The 21,426-nt window shown below is 40.8% G+C and overlaps 1 protein-coding gene across 2 annotated transcripts; it reads right to left on the bottom strand.

Annotated features, from left to right (window-relative positions):
• Nucleotides 1-702: 702 nt before the first annotated feature.
• Nucleotides 703-20,899, bottom strand: fem1b (fem-1 homolog b). Of its 2 annotated transcripts, XM_043677191.1 has the most exons (3): nucleotides 19,576-20,899; nucleotides 7,535-8,949; nucleotides 703-7,243 (listed from the first exon to the last, which is right to left on the bottom strand). In XM_043677191.1, the coding sequence occupies exons 1-2, from the start codon at nucleotides 20,121-20,123 to the stop codon at nucleotides 7,578-7,580; spliced, it is 1,920 nt and encodes a 639-aa protein (XP_043533126.1). In that variant the 5' UTR covers nucleotides 20,124-20,899; the 3' UTR covers nucleotides 703-7,243; nucleotides 7,535-7,577. The 2 variants fall into 2 exon arrangements, with proteins under 2 accessions (XP_043533126.1, XP_043533125.1); XM_043677190.1 differs by having other exon boundaries at nucleotides 703-8,949.
• Between the last annotated feature and the right edge of the window lie 527 nt (nucleotides 20,900-21,426).

The following is a 21,426-nucleotide window of genomic DNA, read 5'->3' as shown; positions in this document are numbered from 1 at the left end:
AGCAGGTTCTTGTGGATATGCTTGGTGTACAACCACCACATTAATTGCAAAAATAAAGACTTATGGTCTAACAAGCCACAGCTCTAGATGGGATCTAACCTGTACAGTATTACCATCAGGTGGGATCATTAAATTTAGAAACACTACTCTGTTCAGTACTTTGTGATTCCAACACAATTCTAAGTTACACATTAATTTTTAAAAATGCCCATATGCAATTTCCATCACTTACCCTTGTTGGCCATACCCAGGATAGCCTTTATTTTACATACTCAAAAAAGTAGAATTAGAGTATTAAAGACTCTCAATTTGACACTTTAAGAGGTCTTCTGCAATACAGGGGGCAATTAACTTGTCGCACAGTACAGACAAGAGGGAATAAGCCTTAAAATTAAACATAAAAAACAAAATCGGTAACGTCAGGAAATGTCATCACAAAGAATAATGAAAACTCAAATACATCCGCAAAGTACTGTGGATTCGGGGGAGGGGTCAAAAGAACATTGCAAAATTGGGCTCAGCAGGCTAAAGAATGAAGGGTTTCAAAACCATGGCAGGCAAGTGGAGTTAAGATGCATATTACCGATGGTCGAATTGATCCTTCAAACAGATTCAAGGGGATGAATGATCTCCTCCAACTCTTATATTTCATAAGCTTTTGTTTTTCACAATGTCGTGCAGAACAAAACACACTACTCATAATTACATCGTCACTATCTCTGACTTTTAATGACAAGTCCTGACTTTGTTTCAGTGTGTACATAAGGTTATTTAACAAAAGAATCACATTTTACAAAATACAGGAAATGTTACATATTTCACCCCTTTCCAACAAACAAAAGTACATTACAATTCAGTGGAAAACGAGATTAAAAGGGGAATTTAAAAATCCAACAGCAAATCCAATTTTCCAAGTAGCAGTGCGCTTTAAAACCAAAGGGAAAATAAATCTGCATCTTGGGAATTGTGAGAAAACAGTTACATTAGCTGTATGTCCTGAGGAGTTATAGTGCAAAGTGCCATGACATTTCAATTCAAGTTAAATAGTTTCTGCTCCATCCTGAATTTTCAATAGTATCTCTCATCACTGATTTATACTGCTAAACATTTAGAATCTCTTCAATAGACACGTAATATTACAGACGGAAGAGCATGATGTTCTGATTTGTATTACTTTGCCAAAAACCACAAATCAGAAGCTGCAAATTGATCAGATACACAGGGTACATATTTTTAAATAAACTCTGCAAAAGCACAGCTCTTGTAGGAAGACAAATTGTACATTATAAGTCAAAAATCAGAAAAGATCATTTGGGCTGCGTAATGAGAATGTTTTTCTTCCCCCTTCCTTTATTTTAATCCATTGTTAAGGCGTTTGGTGGTAATGCATTAATTCAGTTTCACTCCATACAATCCTACACAACACTTATTTTGAAGTTTAGCCTTAGCAATGGGCTAATGGAAAATAAAATTTAACCCCTTAAAAATGTCCTTGGGGCAACTAAATCCAAGCTTCCTCTACATGTTGGTTACTTATATCAGGAGATACAGACTAGTGACACTTAAGGAACCAGTTCTTTAGATACACAATTGGTATGTCAAATGTTATATTAATCCAACACATACTAGATGAACCTCTGCTCACACTCCATTATGACTGCAATCTCTTCTAAAGTACTTATACAAATGATGATTCCATGGTCATGAACACGATCTGTAGAATGTTAGATGTAATGAAAATAGGGCAAAAAAATTAGCAATATTGATGAATAATTTAATTACATTTCTGTTCTTTTTGCAGTTTGCTCCCAAGAAACCTGTTCAGGCATAAGATGATTTCCACGAATTCATAATATGCTAGCCTAGACAGTGTCCCTGCAGTAGTCACCCATGAGTTGAATCAATTCAACACCCAATAGCCCCATATACACACACAATTACCAATAGGTGACAGCAACCAAGAGTGCAAATCCCTCCCCATTTTTCCCACTCTATAGTTCATCGATGACAAAGCTAATATGCAACAGCCAATGCGATACAGAGCTGGAATTTTCCTGCTCCAAATTACTCAAGAGCATAAAAGTTTATTCACTGAGCTAAGGGGTGTCCATAAAGCATTTAAAAACATAATAAATTTTTAACTGTTCAACCACTTGTGTATCAAAAATCCAAAACGTTGCTGTAAAATAATGGCCAATTTAAAATCCGCAGAGAAGAGTCACAGTGTCACTGCTTTCAAGCAGAATGCCTAGTACAATCAACAACAGATTGTGGTATCTTTGGGTCAGTGATCTGAAATGAACTCAGGAATGGTTCCGGTTGCCAACTGTACAACCTTTCCCAAGAATATTCAGCACAATTAGCAACTACACCACACACTCAGTACTTTAATCAACGACACCACAACTGCCAAAGGCAGTGGAACTCTTTTCATTGCGAGCAAACACTTAACCATAAACTACATCAATAATAATCTAAATTCAAGCACAGATTTGCCTCAATACTACAGCACTAACCAGCCTGCAATGGCCTCCAAGTGAAACATTTACATTAAGGGTCCTTGGCATAAAAGTTGTTCTTTTTCAGGAATAGAACTAGAAAATTAAAAGGGCATTGAGGCTGTCACATGAGTCATTAGCTGTTAATAACAAGATATTCTGAATCACTAAGCTTTGAATCCTCATTTTAAAGTATGCATCACTGTCCTCCCCAGGATTTCAGCAGAAACAAAATGAGTGCACACACCAATTCCACTGAAAGACATCACTCCTGAACAAGTAGAACAGACACTGCCAGATAGTTTTCCAGTTCAAATCCCGGCTAAGCATTCAGTGGGAAAGCACTGAAGCAAATTAAAATCATCGCCATCAAGACTGGAAGACAGCCAGTGCTTCCAAGTAGTGACTATGGAAATGCGGGCAGACATGAGGTGCTGGATGTGAACAGGACAGAACAGGCTCTCTTCTAGCTATTCATATTAGGTCTGATGGATCGTCAATTCAGTAAGGGTTACAAAAACAGATGGAACAAAACCCAGGAAAAGCTTACCGAAGGAGATATGTGGAAAATCAAGATTCCCATTGGGTTGTACTTGGGGAGAGTGAGTATCTCCAATTACTCAAGTGCTTTTGATTGCAGATCTGTTACTTGTGCTGACCAGCTTGTAGGGATAAATAAAGAATGTCACACAAAATGGATCAAGATTATACAGGGTCATTTTGCCGCTGAGTTGATGAGGAAGGCAAGAAACAGGAAAATAAAGTCACTAGCACAAGGGTCAGCTCTAATAATTCAGGCATCAAGAAATATTTGCTTTTGAAAAAAAATCAAGACAGTTCTACAAACAAAGTCAGGACAATTTCACACCCACCTACTTCTTAATTTTCAGTACAACCATTAGGTTTGTAGCTTTCTCTAAACCAACTGTCTCGAAATTGGTGGTCGTGATTCCATGTAAGACATGACAAAATTTGTATTTGCTGTCATTTTAGAGGGCTATAGGAGGAAAGCAAAGAACAGGGGAAGAGTATACAACTTGACAGAGCACAGCAGATGAATACCTGCCTGCCACACTGTAAAATTCTACAATCTCAATACCATGATAGCCCTGTTTCTGCATAGTTTTCCCCCTTCTCTTATAAGGAGCTATGCTATGCTACAATAATAGTGGAGGTGTGTTTGGAAGCCAGATGACAAGTTAGAATACCTAAATACTACCATGAAAGTTTGAAAAATCACCAATTAAAAGACAAAGATTACATACTTGTCAACAGGCCAAAATGGGAACAATCCTCTATGTCTTCAAATGTTTTCTAAAAGTTAACGTCCAGCTTTAGAGGCATTAAGATTGGGATTGATGAATTAAATTGATAGACAGGGACTTGATTCATTGCTTCTTTTTTCACAATCCCACCCTCCAAAAAAACTGCTGCGGTTTTACTCTCAGCATTGCCATTGTTGCAGCTTACTTTAGCCACAAAATTAGCGAAGTAGAAAGAATCCCTTGCCTGCAAACACTTTTCCTTTTATGTTTCAGCCAACCAGAAATTTAGATGGATCAAGTAATAAAATTTAAAGTGAGACTCTTTCTATGCTTAACTGACAAAAACCTCTCAATTCTGCCCTCCCACTTTTAAAAAACTTCAACCGTCAGTCACAGGATTTCTGATTTTTTTTCTCATGTTTCCATTTAAAAGTTAAATTTCCAAACATTAATCTAAACAATAAAATTAATAATTAGAAACAAGCTCAAAAGTGTGATCTGCATTTTTCCCGAAGAACCTTCATCGCTGCTTAAAAACTAGGGACCTTGCACCAGCATGGATGTTGGTAAGCAGAATAATCTTAATTTTGATCACTGTATTTGGATGACAGCGCGCGCAAGCAAGCCAATGCATGAATGCAAGACAACAGATGGATTTGACTAAAGCAGCAATAGAGTCTGCAAACGAGGCATGATCTGGTTTTATTCCACTGGCATTCTGGTTGGGATGGGGGTTATTTTTCTCCATTCCGTTCCATTGATTTAAAGCTTGTAAAATGAGGCAAGGAATCAGACTTATAGGCTCCTGAATATGTGCAATGTGGAACTAATCTCAACTTTCAACATCCAAGTACATATTACACTGAATGTAGATGTTCTGCAATTGCTGCTCCGCCCTATGTAAAAGACCTTCACAACCTCACTCATCCCTACGTTCCTTTGTGAGCTATGAACCTTTCACATCTGTGAAATAACAGGAATTTAGAGTCAATATTGTGATAAACACTAAATACATGCTAAATACTAAACCTGCTAACCTGAGATTCATATCCTTGAAGTACTGTCACTATTACATAGAGCAGGTATCAAAGGTAGGGCCATCTGCTGGTATGGCCAGAGTTATACATTTGCTTTATCAACTCAGCCATGACGATGCTAATAAAGCACAATGTAAACACTTATGAACTAAAATAATATTTCACAACTTATTAGCAATTCTTATGCTTTATTTTTGCTGAAGCCAATCATTCACAAGCACAATAAATAGTCAAATTCTACAGCTAATGAAAAATACTGTCAAAAGTTTTCATTTTTAGACTTTGCAGGTTAGAAGATAAACTATAAACCTAACTCAGAAATATAAATTTATGCCCACAGTAAGCCTACCTAAAATCCACAAGTGACAAACAGATAAATATTGAAAGATAATTCACTTCATAGAGGCTTAACATTGCACTATAGAGTGGTGCCACGTTTGATCCATATTACATATCAGGAAACAGAGTCAACTTTAAGTAGTCTTAGGTGATTTCACTGAAGTATAAATATTTCATATAAAGTTATAATATAAAACAAGACATGGATCAGACCCCTCACCCTCTTTCATAATTAGTGCTCAGAGGTTTCAATGGTCTACAACAGGAACACAGAGTTTTGGGTTAAAGACTGTCAGTATTGGGCTTACACAGCAGTTCAACCCTCCATTTCACAGTTTGCCAGATTTGAGGTCAGTACCAAGCAGGAAGTTACAAAGTGGACTCTAAATGTAAATTGACCAATTTAAATGGCAAGTGACAATAACTGCTGTATTTCCAACCTGTGTGATGATCAACAAGAGTCCAGCTGCATTAGAAGAATCAGAATTGTTTAAAGTAAAGCAAAGAAGTGTAGATACTGGAGACCTGAAACAGAAACAGAAACAGAAATTGCTGGCAAAACTCAGAAGGTCTGGCAGCAACTGTAGAGAGAAAGCAGAGTCTGGTGACTAATTTCTGATAAATAGACTCGAACCATTAACTCTGCTTTTTTTCCACAAAAGCTGCCAGACCAGAGTTGGTTGTTAGCTGACATCGGTGAGGCAATGATTAGACATTTCAAAAGTAAGGAATAAGCAAAATAAATTAAAATGGTATTGTCAAGATTTCCCACCTATTAACTACAAAATAAATATATTAAATAAACAAGTTTTCCAGAATGCCAAGATCAATTTTAAAAAACAGAATTTTGGCATTTCTTGCTCTGTTTCAAAATGTTGATAATGTAGAGAAACTGAATCTTGCTTAAGACAGAGACATTGCTCAAACTTTCCATTGTGCCCTCATCAGGACAAACTTAAAAATGCCAAATTTCAAACAATTGGTCGGCAAGTCCCATGTTGCTTTCTCCATGGGAACATCTTGACCAATCGGTATCAAACTGTCAACCATTACAGTCTCACATTCCCATTTGTTTGAAAATATTTCTTGAGGATCCAGACCTTCACTCTGAGCAACAATAATTTGACTGCAAACTGATCTGAAGAGTTAATGTGCTAACCAGCTTTAATAATTTGACATCATGTTGCAATAACTCCAATGTATTTATTCATCAAGGTTTTTTTTAGTCAAATGGGAAGAAATATTTGAGTATGGCAGGATAAAGGGAAAATATAGCCCTTTGTGTTCAGATCACAGGCAGTCTCCCTGAAAATAACAGGCTGGATACATCAAACAGTGTACCCTACAGAACACCTTTGGTTCAAACAGAATTTCTAGCCAGGAAAATATACAGACTGTATAAGAACAGAACTCTGGTGTGTTTTACACAAGTGCCTGATTTATGGACAGGTCAGGCATATACATATTTGCAGTACTCACCTTCAGCATCTGAATAGCTTTCTAGAATCGGTGATACACACTGATCCCTTTTGACATTCGCAACAGTTGTATCTCAAAATCAACAAAATGCTCAATCAAATGTCAGATTGGAGATCTGGCTGCCCAATTATTTACTGGATAACCCAACTGCGCCATCACAGGACACATGATAAGAGTACACCATTAAAATTTGTGATCTTATGTCTTCTATTTAAAAATGGATCCACTGTTTGAATATGGAAAAAGTGTACTGCCAGTTACTTTGGCTGCATCTGACACGTACCTAATACAGGGCCAGTCAATGTGTTATAAAGCATTATACTGCATCAACACTTTGCATTTCACTTTTTTTGTACAGAGCTTTCTAACATTTGGCATCCTTACCATCTATTAAAACAACCCACAAAAAGCACAACTCTGACCAAGCCAAGTTTTGCTCAGCTGAATACCGTGTTCATTGTTCACTTTGCAGTACAAGCAAAGTCGGAAAGGGAAGGAGTGCCACATTAAAAAGGTACAAGTCCAAACAGTCGATGACAACATTCCATAATTAACTGCATCCAAATCCTTAAATCAGCAGACAATGCTGGAGAAAGAGCGAGCACGTGAGCTCTGATTTGTGACCCTATACAACAGGACACCAGAAAACAGTTGATTAGAACCTGGCGTTATGAAAAATAGATTTTTAGAAGACAGAGTTAACTCTTAACTTAATACATTAAATTAAATCCATTACAAATCAACTTTTGGTGACTTATTTTCAGAAGTTTGTTTAAGCCACCCTCCAGAATATCACACCATTTGATAGAAGCATTGCATACAATCAGCACAGTAGTGGAAAGAAATGGGAATGGTAAGAAAACATACCTAAAAACTGAGCAAATCAATTTGCTAAAGCAATATGTTACAGACATACCTAGTCCTGGTTTCATAAAGACTGATCTGAGCTATTTAGAATGTTAATGGATTTCTACAAACTCTTCCAATGCCTGAGGAATCTGGCTTTTATAACTGATGTTATGAACACGGACGGCTCGGGCAGCCAGGCACTTGAGGCTCATTTTCATCTGAGTCTTGAGGAGGATTTCAGACACACCAGTGGTGCTCTTGTCCAGCGGAGTCTTCTTCTGCTTATTGGTCATATCAGCATGAGCGCCAGCCTCCACCAGGCTGATGATGATGGCGTGCAGTGTGAGGAAGTCGCTGATGGGCCGGTTGTATTGCACAATAATGTGCAGCGGCCCATTGCCATCCTTATCCACAGCATTCATGTCAGCCCCACAGTCGAGCAGCAGTTTGGTGACCTGTGCGCTGGGGAAGCTACACACATCGTTGGTGTGAAAATCGTCCACTGGAGTGCCAGAGTTCACCGCCAAGTGCAGCAGGCTGGAGCCCTCTCGCGTCCGGGGATCCAGGTGGATCAGCTTGTAGATCTGCTTATTGATGCGGGCTCGTTCTTCCTCAGTGCACTGGGTTTTGGTGGAGATGCACACGAGGTACAGGAAGGTAAAAATGTTTGACTCACAATTGTCCATGGCTGCATGGAGGTCTACCTCAGAGGAGTCCTTGATCCGCAACAGTCCTCTTTCTATTTCCAGCACACTGCATTTCAATACTCTCTCCACGTCCTGGGGTTTCACTGGCTCATTCAAGTGTATCATCTGAGAAAAGACCTGAGCAAACCGCAAGAGATCTTTGTGGGTGTTTCGGTTTCCTTTCTGTCGCAAGTGCAAGGCATGGAGCCACAACTTTATACACTGTTCAAACTCCATGTTGTCTGCATACACTGCCCCCCTGTAAATGATAGGGTGTGAAACATCGATATTGTCAGAGCCCAGAATCCGCTCACGGACAATCAGCCCTTCCATGTGGAGAGCGTCCCTGTCCTGTCGGATAGCCTCAAGTTCCGATAGAGTCCTACACTCAGTCCGCCCGCCATAAGCCTCGATGGAAGGCAGGGTGGATTTCTCCATTGGGTCGCTGGGTTCACGGTGCCGCTCAAGCATGGCCAGGTACAGATAGTGGTAGGTTTTCTCAATGTCATAGTTCTCCCGATCATTGGCAAAAGAGGCACCGAGCAGCTCCAGTGCTTCTATTCGGCTCCTTCGGTCGCAATCCACGTGCGACAGCAGCAGCTCCACCACATCTGCCTTGCAGCTCTCTGCCGCCACTTTGAGTGGAGTCATCCCATGGCCATTCACCACCATAGTCGCCTGCCACTTCACCAGCTCCCTCACAATCTCCAGGTGGCCAGCTTCTGCAGCAAAATGCAGTGCAGTGGCTCCACACTGTGCCTTGGCATTGGGATCTGCGTGCTGCTCCAACAGGTACCTGAGAAAACAAGACAGACATAGAGCTTAGGGCAGCAGCAACAAAAAAAAACTGTAGCCACTGGCAATCAGAAATATTCTATTCAGTCACCATTTGTCAACAGAACCAGTTAACATACCACAGATTGTCAGAGGCCTAGAATCACTTATGCCACAACAAAGACATTCCCTGCACATATAGTAGATAAGGGCACAGACTGACGTAATGTAGTATTTTACAGTGAAAAACTCCAGGTTAAGTGTAACTTTAGATGCCCTGTTAAATGATCTTACCTGAAGCATTCATAATATTGCTAACCTCAGAAGCCCTGGAGGGGTCAAGGAAGGGATCTTTTTGCTTTGGACCTTGATTCAGCTTTCTCCTTCTCCTTTCATGCCAATTTTCTGTCTTCAATATTTTATGCTTCTCTTTAGAAAGTGCTTACTCCTCAATGGGGTATAGTTATTTTGTACCTGCTGCCATCAATTTACTATGAACAAGGCCCATGAAAAATCAGCAGTGGAATGAATGATAAATAAACTTGCACTTCTCTATCACAGAATTCAATTGAACTGTGGAAGTTGATTGTATGATAACCAATTTGCCTTGTTTAGCTCAAAGACATATAAACAGGAAAGTCCTGAATTTGATCATTCCACTGCACTAAGCTAATTACAATTTAGATGAGCAGTTCAGCCTAACAGAAGTTAGCTGACTATCATTTCCCAGACACACAGATCAAAATAGGACAAAATCAGGCTAAATTCCTCCAGTCCCACAAGCCTCTGAAATATCCTTTTTCCTCTCACTCTGGTTTTGGGGCATCCTCAATTCCTATGCTATAATTGGCAGCTATATCTTCATCTTCAAGGGCCCAAAGATGTGCAATTTCCACACTAAGCCTCGCCCCACCCCTTCTCCTTTAAAGACATTCCTCAAAACATACCTTTTTGACCAACTTTCTGGTACCTATCCCAACATCGGAAGGATGTGGTTTGGTGTGAAAATTAGAACAATTTTTTTTTTGCTCCATTGAGATGTCTGGGATTTTTCACTCCTTTCCAAAGGGAATGTGTTATAGAAATGCACATTGGCGGATATTTTAAGACTTCTGCAGGACAAGGATCTGAAGGTGAAGTGCATCATTCAGGCTAGCCAACACTCAGAGCTTTGAGAGCTGCGAACATAATACCAGGTGTTTCTTCATGAAAAAGAGAAAATAAAACTCCAGGCATGTGAGAAATACATATCCAAATACACAAAAAAGTAAGCATTAATGCTGCATGTACAGATAAAGCTCACCTTAGGAAAAGAGACATTATGTATAATGCTTCCCCCCCCTCCCTTGCAAATTATTCCATTTAAAATAGTTCAAACTATGAATGGTGGTGAAATGGAAAAACACACAAAGGGAACAAATCCAAAACATATGTCTGAAAATATAACTGGTCACATCCCAGCATTCCTGTTATTACAGTAGTAATCTAAGGATCTCATCAGTCAGTTTAAAACATCTGTAGGGTGTTTTTCTCAAATTTAGGTCACAACTATGAACAACAATTTTAAGTGAATAAATGCACTCATTAGAACATTTTAACTGTGAAATAACCTGCATATATGGTATCTTTTTAGCGCCAGTCACCAAACACTGAAGGTCCATATGAACATTAATGATGTAAACAAACAATGGCCTTTTTACAAATCTAAAGATCCAAAGATAGCGGAGAGATGAACCTAGTTTTGCTGGTTTTGGTTAAGTAAGAACACTGGCATGGATGCCAGGTGGACTTTCTCCAGCTCTCCTCAAACATAACATGGGATTTTTATATACATTTGGCTTTAACATCCCAAACTTGCCTGGAACAGTGCAGGATTCACTTGGTTTTACATTAGGATACCAGGACCACAATGGTTAGTGTGCATATCCTGACAATGCTGGGCTATGGTACACTCCCACAAGTTGACTAATCAGGAACACTCTCAGGTTTGGATGCAGTTTGTGGAGGTTAACAGAGTTATTTGGATCTCATTCTTGCAACAAACAGAGGATGATGCCTTAAAAGTGATATTGAAAAGCAATGTCCATCTTCTGAGAAACAAAGGTTTCTTTCTCTCACCCTATTCTCTAGTCCCACAACCTCCAGACCAGTGCACTTTGTAGTGTTAGAAGAAAAACAACTTGTATTTATATATCACTTTACACAGGCAGATAATAGCAAGTTTTGAGAAGATTTCTAGCTCAGGTCGAGAATCTGGATGTAGGTTTGCTCACTGAGCTGGAAGGTTCGTTTTCAGACATTTCATCACTATACCAGGTAATATCTTCAGTGAGTGTCCGAATGAAGCACTGGTGGTGTAGCCCGCTTTCTATTTATATGTTTGAGTTTCTTAGGGTTGGTGATGTCATTTCCTGTTTTTTTTCTCAGGGGGTGGTAAATGGGATCCAAGTGTTTGTTGATAGACTTCCAGTTGGAATGCCATACTTCCAGGAGTTCTCGTGCAAACTGCATCCAAGAGGGCATCGGTTTAGGGTGAGAGGGGAAAGATATAAAAGAGACCTAAGAGGCAACTTTTTCATTCAGAGGGTAATACGAGTATGGACTGAGCTGCCAGAGGAAGCAGTGGAAGCTAGTACAACTGCAACATTTAAGAGACATCTGGATGGGTATATGAATAGGAAGGGTTTGGAGGGATATGGGCCAGGTGCTGGCAAGTGGAACTAGATTGGGTTGGGATATCTGGTCAGCATGGATGAGTTGGACCGAAGGGTCTGTTTCCGTACTGTATACCTCTATGACTCTGTTTAGCTTGTCCTAGGATCGATGTGTTGACCCAGTCGATGTGGTGTCTTCCCTCATCCGTATGTAAGAATACTAGTGAAAGTGGGTCATGTCGTTTTGTGGCTAGTTGACGTTCATGTATTTTGCTTGCTGCCTGTATAGGGTATTCAAGTTCATTAGTTGCTGTTTTAGTGTGATGGTGGGTTTGTGGACTACCATGATGCCGAGGGGTCTGAGTAGTCTGGCAGTCAGAAATGCAAAAGACGTTGCAAGGACTGTAACAAACACTACATTGGACAAACAGGCAGAATACTAGCCAGAAAACGATATGGCCCACTCTCACTAGTATCCTTACACACAGATGAGGAAGAACTGGAACAACACATTCATCCCAGGACAAGCCAAAGAGGAACGCACGAGAAATCCTAGAAGCATGGCGTTCCAACTGGAACTCTATCAACAAACACATTGACTTGGATCCCATTTACCACCCCCAAGAAAAAGAATTGGAAATGACATCACCAACCCTAGGAAACTCAAACATATAAATAGAAAGCAGGCTGGCTACACCACCAGTGCTTCATTCGGATGCTCACTGGAGATATTACCTAGTATGGTGATGAAACGTCTGAAAACAAACCTTCCAGCACAGCAAGAGAAAATGAGGTCTGCAGATGCTGGAGATCAGAGATGGAAATGTGTTGCTGGAGAAGCGCAGCAGGTCAGGCAGCATCTAGGGAACAGGAGAATCGACGTTTCGGGCATTAGCCCTTCTTCAGGAATGAAGAAGGGCTAATGCCCGAAACGTCGATTCTCCTGTTCCCTAGATGCTGCCTGACCTGCTGCGCTCTTCCAGCACAGCAAGCAAACCTACGCCCAGAACAGGCAGATATTTCAAATTACTCTGTAGTGAATTAATTTGTTTTTGAAACATAGTCATTGATGATTTGTAGGCAAGCCATGGAGCCATTGTACAAAAAGCAAGATCCCACATACAGCAATAGAAGGGAGGACTTTTGATCAGGGGCCTCTTTTAAGATGAGGGACGAATGTCACACTCCTTTAGACAAGATGTTCCTTTGGTTTAATATTTTGTTTGATAAACTCCATTAAATCAGAAGTTCCTTAATTATAGTTGATGGTCAGTGTAGTATTGTCAGTGCTGTCCTGGAGAGAGAGCTGAAGCTGCAGGCTTCTGACTCAGAGACAAGATTGCAGCTAAAGGTGATGCAGAAAAATGACGTACCCATTGTTACACTAGACAGAAAAATCAATAAATATAGAAAAGCAGATATTAATGCAGGGTACTTTTACGTGGAAAACAAAATGTCCAAGCATTTCACAACTAAACAAATCCTCTGACTAAACAGCTAAATGAACACTAAGTGTCTAACTAAATATCTCACTGACAATATATAGCCTGTAACATGAAGGCAAAAAATAATAACAAACTGAATAAAACAAGGATGGATCCAAAATTGAATATTGAGCTCTGACAGAAAACAAATAAAAGGATGTAAACAAGTACAGGAAAAGTTCAGGCATCCAGATTAGTGTAATTTACATACATTGATTAACATATTTAAAAGTGTAATTAATTTACAGCTAGATTACTCATGTTTACTATCTATTATTGCTACATTAGTGAATATTTAAGTGCCAAGGCTCCCTGAACTCTCTGACAGCTTCAAGTTTGAAAAAGTGCTGACTTGGAAGCAGTGGGATTTTATATATGAAAATAATTAACGATTACAGCGATTGCAAAAATATTTAGCTGACAAGCAATCTCACCCCACTTGGTGCATTGTTTTCAAAACCAAACTACCCCCCAGTGTACAAAATAGCCCATTAATTCAAAATTGTCCTTTTGCACGCAACAGAAAAATGGAATCATGCAGCTGTTTGAAGTCAGCAACTTAATTAGATCAGCATTTACCTCTCCTGAGGTTGCCAAAAGTCAGCAGCTATTAGAAATTAAATGATTTATGAATTAAATAGGGGAGGATTTGAAATGGTGCAGGAACAAGGGAATGCAGTTCTTATTGAGGAGCTTTAATGAAGTGCTGAAAGTTATGGGTAAATACGGACTATCAATAAGCATGGAACACAGACGTGACGTAACGGCAAAGAACCAAAAAGGAGCTGAAATGATGGAATGAAGTGAAAGTTAACATTGTCCCAGAGGGTACTCTCTCAGAGAAATAGGACTGGTGATGAATTTCACCAGAGGGTCATCATGACTCAGACAGGGACTTCATGGTGACCTCCGTGGGTACAGGAATTGAACACAAGCTTGGTGTCACTCTGTATTACATATCAGACAATTAGCCAAAAAAATTGCAAAGAGATACACCTTTGACAACAAGTCCATCAGGAAATGATCAGCATGTAATGTTCTGAAGACCCCATGAGGAAAAAGAGATGGTAGATCCAGTCACATTTTTCCCTGAACAGTCTGTCAAAATCATTTGGCAGAATGCCCCATCACGAGACCTTTGCAACAAGCGCCTAGACATAGCTTGGCTGGTGATGCAAAGGGCACTGCTGTCAAATCCCTTCATGCATACCCAGTCTTTGTGCCACTACACACTGCCCTCGAAGCAGCTACATAGATGAAGAGACCGTCACTCATATCCTTCTGGGAAGTGTCTTTGCAAAGAAGGTCTGGAAAGGGATGCAGTGGTTTTTGTCAAGTTTGTCTCAAACAGCTCCATGATGCAGGACTTTGTGCTCTACGCGTTGTTCCATGGGCGGCACATCAAGACAAACATTGACTGTGCCTGGAATAGCATCAATTCAGTGGAAGAAACTTGTTGGCCTCGACTAAATGTTGCAGACTAGCACATTCCAAGGTCTAGATCTCCGTGCTGAGGGATGCACTAAAATTTGGGGCAGCAGCCACCAAGTGTTAGTGGGGAAAGACTGTCATCTAGTATCCAGTCATCTTGCGGAAAGTATAAGAAGGGTCCAATCAGTTGTCGGACCCTCAAATGAACATAATTATAGTTTCCAGGATAAGTAGAAAATGCCTTTGTTTTTGCAACTGTAGAGAAGCTCTGAGAAATGTCAAACTTCCAATTTTGTTTTGTTTTCCTCTCTGCAAATACAAATCAGAATCTACATATTTATACATGATTTTTATAAATAAATTATATTTCTGAAATTTTTTTTAAAAATTGGCCAACTGACCTAATGGACACTCAAAAGTTTACATTTCCACATCAAGTTAGAATGATCAACTGATTAAAAGGCTTACCATTTAAGGACCAAGAGGAAGGAACAAAGTGAGTATGAGGTTCATTGGATAGCTACAACAGCTCAAAATTAGACCAAGCTAAGAATCTCAGGGTTGTGTAACTGGAGCAAACAGTGCCAGTGTATTCTTTGGGTATTCGCTTCTGTTCAGGATGTGTGCATGCGAAGATTTTATTTCACTGTGACCTATGCAATTATGATTCAGTAGCCAGAATTTGAAATCATCATGTATTTTAACATCAGCATTAACCCATTCATTATTTTGGAGTTAATATACTGCTAAACCACACACATGCACAGTTCCTTCCTATCCTACCAGTATAATGTTACTCACAGTGCAGGCATCTTTACATATACCTCTGCACACCACATTCTCCACCAATCACAGCAACTTGAGTTTTAACGCCCCTAATAAATACTACATGCGCTAACACCCTTTGTAAGTGTCCTCGAGTTGTTACCTCTCCTGGTCAGTTTACCATTTCAGCACATTCCCATTTGTTATTAGCCTCCCTGTCCAAATGTAAACCGCCAGGGAAGGGTCTGGCAGGACACAGATAGTGCCCCAACCCTTCAAATAGAAAGTTCAGGTTCAAGACCCCAACAGAGTACAAATCAGGAGATAATTAGGTGGTGTTAAAAAAAACACATTTATCATGGGTTACTTTCACCTTCGCGTAGACTAAGATAGTCAGATTGACAGATGAGGCAAATGAGGAAGAATTCACTGAGCGTATTTGGGACAGTTTTCTAGAACAACATGTAGTGGATTCAACCAATAATCAGGCTATTTTTGGATGCACTGAGGTATAATGAGGCAGGTTGGATAAATGATGGCAGAGTAAAAGATTCCCTCATGATCAGTGACCATAACATGCTAGAATTTAGCATTAAACATGAGGGAGAACTTGGGTCAGAAACAACAGTTCTGGATATAGGTTTGCTTGCTGAGCTGAAAGGGTCATTTTCAGACGTTTCGTCACCATACTAGGTAACATCTTCAGTGAGCTTCCGGATGAAGCACTGGTGGGTGTAGCACGCTTTCTATTTATATGTTTGGGTTTCTTGGGTCGGTGACGTCATTTCCTCTTCTTTTTCTCAGAGGGTGGTAAATGGGATCCAAGTCAATGTGTTTATTGATAGAGTTCCGGTTGGAATGCCATGCTTCTCGGAATTCTCCTGCATGCCTGTTTGGCTTGTCCTCGGACGGATGTGTTGTCCCAGTTGAAGTGGTGTCCTAGTGAAAGTGGGTTGTCTGTTTCTGGCTAGTTGATGTTCATGCATCCTGGTGGCTGGTTTTCTGCCTGTTTGTTCAATGTAGTGTTTGTTACAATTCTTGCAAGGTATTTTGTAAATGACATTAGTTTTGCTTGTTGTCTGTATAGAGTATTCAAGTTCATTAGCTGCTGTTTTAGTGTGTTGGTGGGCTACCACAATGCCAAGAGATCTGAGTAGTCTGGCAGTCATTTCAGAGATGTCTTTGATGTAGGGGAAGAGTGGCTAGGGTTTCTGGATGCATTTTGTCTGCTTGTTTGGGTTTGTTGCTGAGAAACGGACTGTGTTCATTAGGTACCCATTCTTTTTCAAATTACCTATTTCATGGCATCATGGTAGCCCACAAACCAACCAACACACTAAAACAGCAGCTAATGAATTTGAAAGACCCTATACTGACAACAAACAAAACTAATGTCATTTACAAAATACCTTGCAAGGGGTGTAACAAACACTACATTGGACAAACAGGCAAAAAACTAGCCACCAGGATATATGAGCATCAACTAGCTACAAAAAGACATGACCCACTCTGTCTAGTATCCTTACATACAGAGGAGCAAGGACACTACTTCGACTGGGACAACACATCCATCTTAGGACAAGCCAAATAGACATGCACAAAAATTCCTAGAAACATGGCATTCCAACCTGAACGCTATTAACAAACACATAGACTTGGATCCCATCTACCACCCCCTGAGAAAAAGAACAGGAAATAACATCACCATCGGAAATGACATCATCGACCCAAGGAAACTCAAACATATAAATAGAAAGCGTGCTACACCCACCAGTGCTTCATCCAGAGGCTCACCGAAGATGGTACCTAGTATGGTGCGGAAACATCTGAAAACGAACCTTCCAGCTCAGCAAGTAAATCTACATCCAGAACCTCCACCTGAGCTATAAATCTTCTCAAAGGTCGCTTGAAACAGTGGTGCTAAGCTTAAATAAGGGTAATTACAAAGGAATGAGAGGAGTGTTGGCTGGAATGGACCAGGAAAGGGGTTTAGCAGAAAACACAGTTGAGGAACTACATTTCAGAAAATAGTTTATGAAGACATAATCGAGTGAGCTTGAAGGATTTGAGGAAGGGAATAAGCCTACTATGGTTAGCCAGGGAAGTTAAGGATAGCATCAGATTGAAAGGAAAAACATACAATGTGACAAAGATTAGCGATAAACCAGAGAATTGAGTATGTTTTAGGAACAAAAGACAACCAAATAAAAAAGGGGAAAAAAAAATCACAATAAATTTGCAGTATTATCAAGATTGATAGCAAAAGTTTCTTTAAATATATAAAAAGGGAGATGCCAAAATGAACATAGGTCCCTTAGAGAATGAGACAGGGGGATTAATAATGAGGAATTAGGAAATTGCACAGGAATTGAATAAATATTTTATTTCTATCTTCACTGTAAAGACACGAACAGCATTACAAATTTATTAAATATTCAAGGCACAAGAGGCGGAGAGAAACTAAATTGAATAACTAGAGAAAAGATCCTCTAAAAATACCATTCCTGATGAAGAGCTTATGCTCGAAATGTCGACTCCCCTGCTCCTTCCATGCTGCCTGACTGCCTGTACTTTTCCAGCGCCACACTTGACTTAAAATGCCAGACAGAGTCGGCATTGGACTAAATGCAGGTAAATGGGATTAGAGTAGTCTGGTATTTGAGATTTGCATAGACATGGTGGGCCTCTTTCTATGCTGTATGAGATGGTAACAAGCAAGATAGATGAAGGGGAAACAGTGGATGTAATATATTTCAATTTTCAGAAGGTGATTTATAAAATAAAATACATTAGGCTACTTAAGATAAATGCCCCTGGTGTTAGAGTATACCATGGATAGAGGATTGGTTAACTACTAGAAGTCAGAAAGCTGGGAGAAAGGGGACATTTCAAGATGGCAAATTGTAAAAAGTGGTATGCCACAATGATTTATGACATATATTAATTGCCTGGAGCCAGAAAGTGAATGTATGTAGCGAAGTTTGCAAATGACTCAAAAATAGGTGGGAAAGCAAGTGGTGCAAATGACAGAGCCTCCAGAGAAATATACAGGTTTAAAAATGGGCAAAATCTTCACAAATGTGGAATATATAGAGGAAATGTTTTATGTGGGGAGGTGGGGAGATTGGGTTTGTATTCATTGGAGTATAGAAGAATAAGAGGCAATGTCATTGAAACATACAAAATTCTTGGGACTTGACAGGGTAAATGTAGAAAGGTTGTTTCAGCTTTCTGGAATCTCTGAGACCAGAGGAGGTTGCACATCAAGGCAGATGAGGAAGAATGTCTTCTCACCTGGGGTAGCGAATCTGTAGAATTTTTTCACTACATGGGCTGGGTTATTAAGTATATTCAAGGCTGAGATAGACAGATTTTTGAATCATGAGGAAGTGAGGACTATTGCAGATGCTGGACATCAGAGTCAAAAAGTGTGGTGCTGAAAAATAGTACTGACTTTTTAATCAGTAAGGGAATCAAGGGTTTTGGAAAAAGACAAAATTTGAGCTACATCAGATCAGCCAAGATTTATTGAATGGAGAGCAGACTCAATGGACTACTTTGGTTACTACATCGTATGGTTTGGCCCAGAGATGGTAAACACTCAGATTGCTCCTGTCTGTCTACTCCAAATTATTTGCAATTCTTTGAGCTGATCATAACCAAATCAATGACTCTAATATTTTCGGGTTGAAAGACTGCCCCCACCGCCTCATGCCCAGCCACAAGTTCCTCCCATCCTCACACCAATCCTGAGCAGCCTATCCTAACACCCCCATTCCCTGAATCCTCACACCTCTCCCATTCTCAGACCTCTCCCAATATGTTATTCCATCGTTATGTGCCATTAACCCCACATATCCCTGGAGTGTCGGAGGCTGAGTGGTCACTTTACAGAAGTTTGTAAAATTATGGAGGCATGGCTACGATCTTTTCCCCAAGAACAACAGATTCCAAATGAAAAGCCAAGGCCTTTTGCCCCAGAAAAGCAGATTCCAAACCAAGGTTTAGGGTGAGGGTGGCAAGACATAAAAAGGGACCCAAGGGGCAACTTTTTCGGTGGTATGTGTATGGAACAAGCTGCCAGAGGAAGTGGTGGAGGCTGGTACAATTACGGCATTTAAAAGGCATCTGGATGGGGATATGAATAGGAAGGGTTTAGAGGGATGTGGTCCAAGTGCTGGCAAATGGGACTGGATTAGGTTGGGATATCTGGTCTGCACTGACGGGTTGGGTGGAGGTGTCGTGTTTCTGTGCTGTACACCTTGCTGACGGTGTATCATAGTCGCCCCAGGCCGCGGGGAGCCGCTCTCCTACCTGACCACCTCGGCGTGCCCCTTGTACGCGGCGATCATCAGGCAGGTGTTGTCGTATTTGTTGGCGATGCGGATGTCCGCGCGGTTCTCCACCAGGTAACGGACAATGTCCAGGCGGCCGTCGAAGCACGCGGCCCGGAGCGGGGTGGAGTTGGTGGCCGTGGTGTGGTTAACATTGGCGCCGTTGGCGACCAGGAGCCGGACGACCGGGAGGTGGCCAGCGCCCGCCGCACACCACAGCGCGGTGGCGCCGTCAATGACATAACCGTCAAAGCGGACGGTGCCGGTTTGCTCGGTCTCCACCCGGTAATGTTCCAGCAGCAGCTTCACCACCTTGGCGTGGCCGTTACGGGCGGCGGCGATGAGCGGGGTGGCTCTCTGCCCGGAGCCAGGGCCGACCCCGACCCCAGGCCCAGCTCCAGGCCCCGGGCTCACCTGCGCCAACAGCCGCCGGCTCTCGGCCTCCGAGCGGTTGAGCAGCAGCGCGGCCAGTGTCAGGACGCGGCCCTCACTCGCCGCCTTGTACACATAGGCCGCCAGCGACTCCATCAGCCGGCGGCTCCTCTCCTCATCGCCGCTGCCTCAGGTCACCCGCCGCCGGCGGACGCACCGCCCGTTCCCGCTCGGTTCCAACCCGTGCACCGCCCCCAAACCTTCCCCACGGCTCTTCCGGCTGAGGAGTGTGCAACCCTGACTGGGTTCCGGGTGGAACAAACACACTGCTTTACAAAGTCTGGATAAATTCCTCACTTTTTCAACAAACCTATTTCTCCTTCCTTTTTATGTTTTAAATATATTTTCTAATCCCTCTTCACACTTTAAAGGAGCTTTGTTTACTTTTACTGTTTCAAATACATCTTCTAATTCCGCTTTGCACTTTATACTGTCTACTTTTTTCTCTATGCTTTTAAGTATTCTAATTTCCTCATCAGTTTATTTACTTTGATGCTTGAAATACATTTTTAATTCCCACACTATCTTCCCCCTATGCTTTGCATACACTAACTTCCCCTTCACACTTTAAAGCAAACTTCCCCAATTTTTCTTTCAAACTTAAAAGCATGTTCAAATATTTCCCCCTTTTACTCTTTAAAACAAGATTTCTTAAATCCCACTTTCACTTTACAAACTTTCCCAATTCTCCCTTTATATTTTATTTTAAGACAAGCTTCCCTCAAACCCCTGTCCCCACTTACACTTTGAAGCAAACTTCCCTATGTTTTCATTGAACTGGATAGCAAGCTTCCTTAAATTCCTCTTTACACTTTAAAATAAGCTTTTCCAATTCTCCCTTTCATTTTAATTCAAAATTTCACAAAAATCCCTCTGCAATTCTCACTTTAAAACAAGCCTTTCTTTCCTTCTAAAAACAAACTGCTGGAGAAATTCAGTAGGTCTGGCAGCACTTGTGTCAAGAGAAACAGTTAACATTTCCAGTCTAATATGACTTCAGAACAAAAGAACCACTCTAAAAAGTCATACTGGACCCAAAACATCAACTCATTTTCTCTCTCCACTGATGCTACTGCTGGACCTGCTGAGTTTCTCCAACATTCTGTTTCAGATTTCCAGCATCCACCATCTTCTGCTTTTGTTCACTTGCCTGATTCTTCACTTAAACATTTAACAACCCTTCTGACCTTTTTCCCATCTTGCCAGTTCTGTTATAGAGCATATACCTGGAGGAATTATCACATAACCCCATCAAGTCCAAGATTTTTTCCTCCAGATCTGCAATGTTGTTATAGTAAATTATCAAAATCTTTTTAAAGTAAATGAAAAACAACATGATATTTCTGTTTTTTCACCCTCTATTGCTCATAGATGTGTCTGAGATCTAATTCCTGGAGAT

Source organism: Chiloscyllium plagiosum, chromosome 36 (assembly GCF_004010195.1).
Source record: "Chiloscyllium plagiosum isolate BGI_BamShark_2017 chromosome 36, ASM401019v2, whole genome shotgun sequence".
Taxonomy (NCBI): Eukaryota; Metazoa; Chordata; class Chondrichthyes; order Orectolobiformes; family Hemiscylliidae; genus Chiloscyllium; species Chiloscyllium plagiosum.
This window is presented reverse-complemented; position numbering and strand designations above follow the sequence as displayed.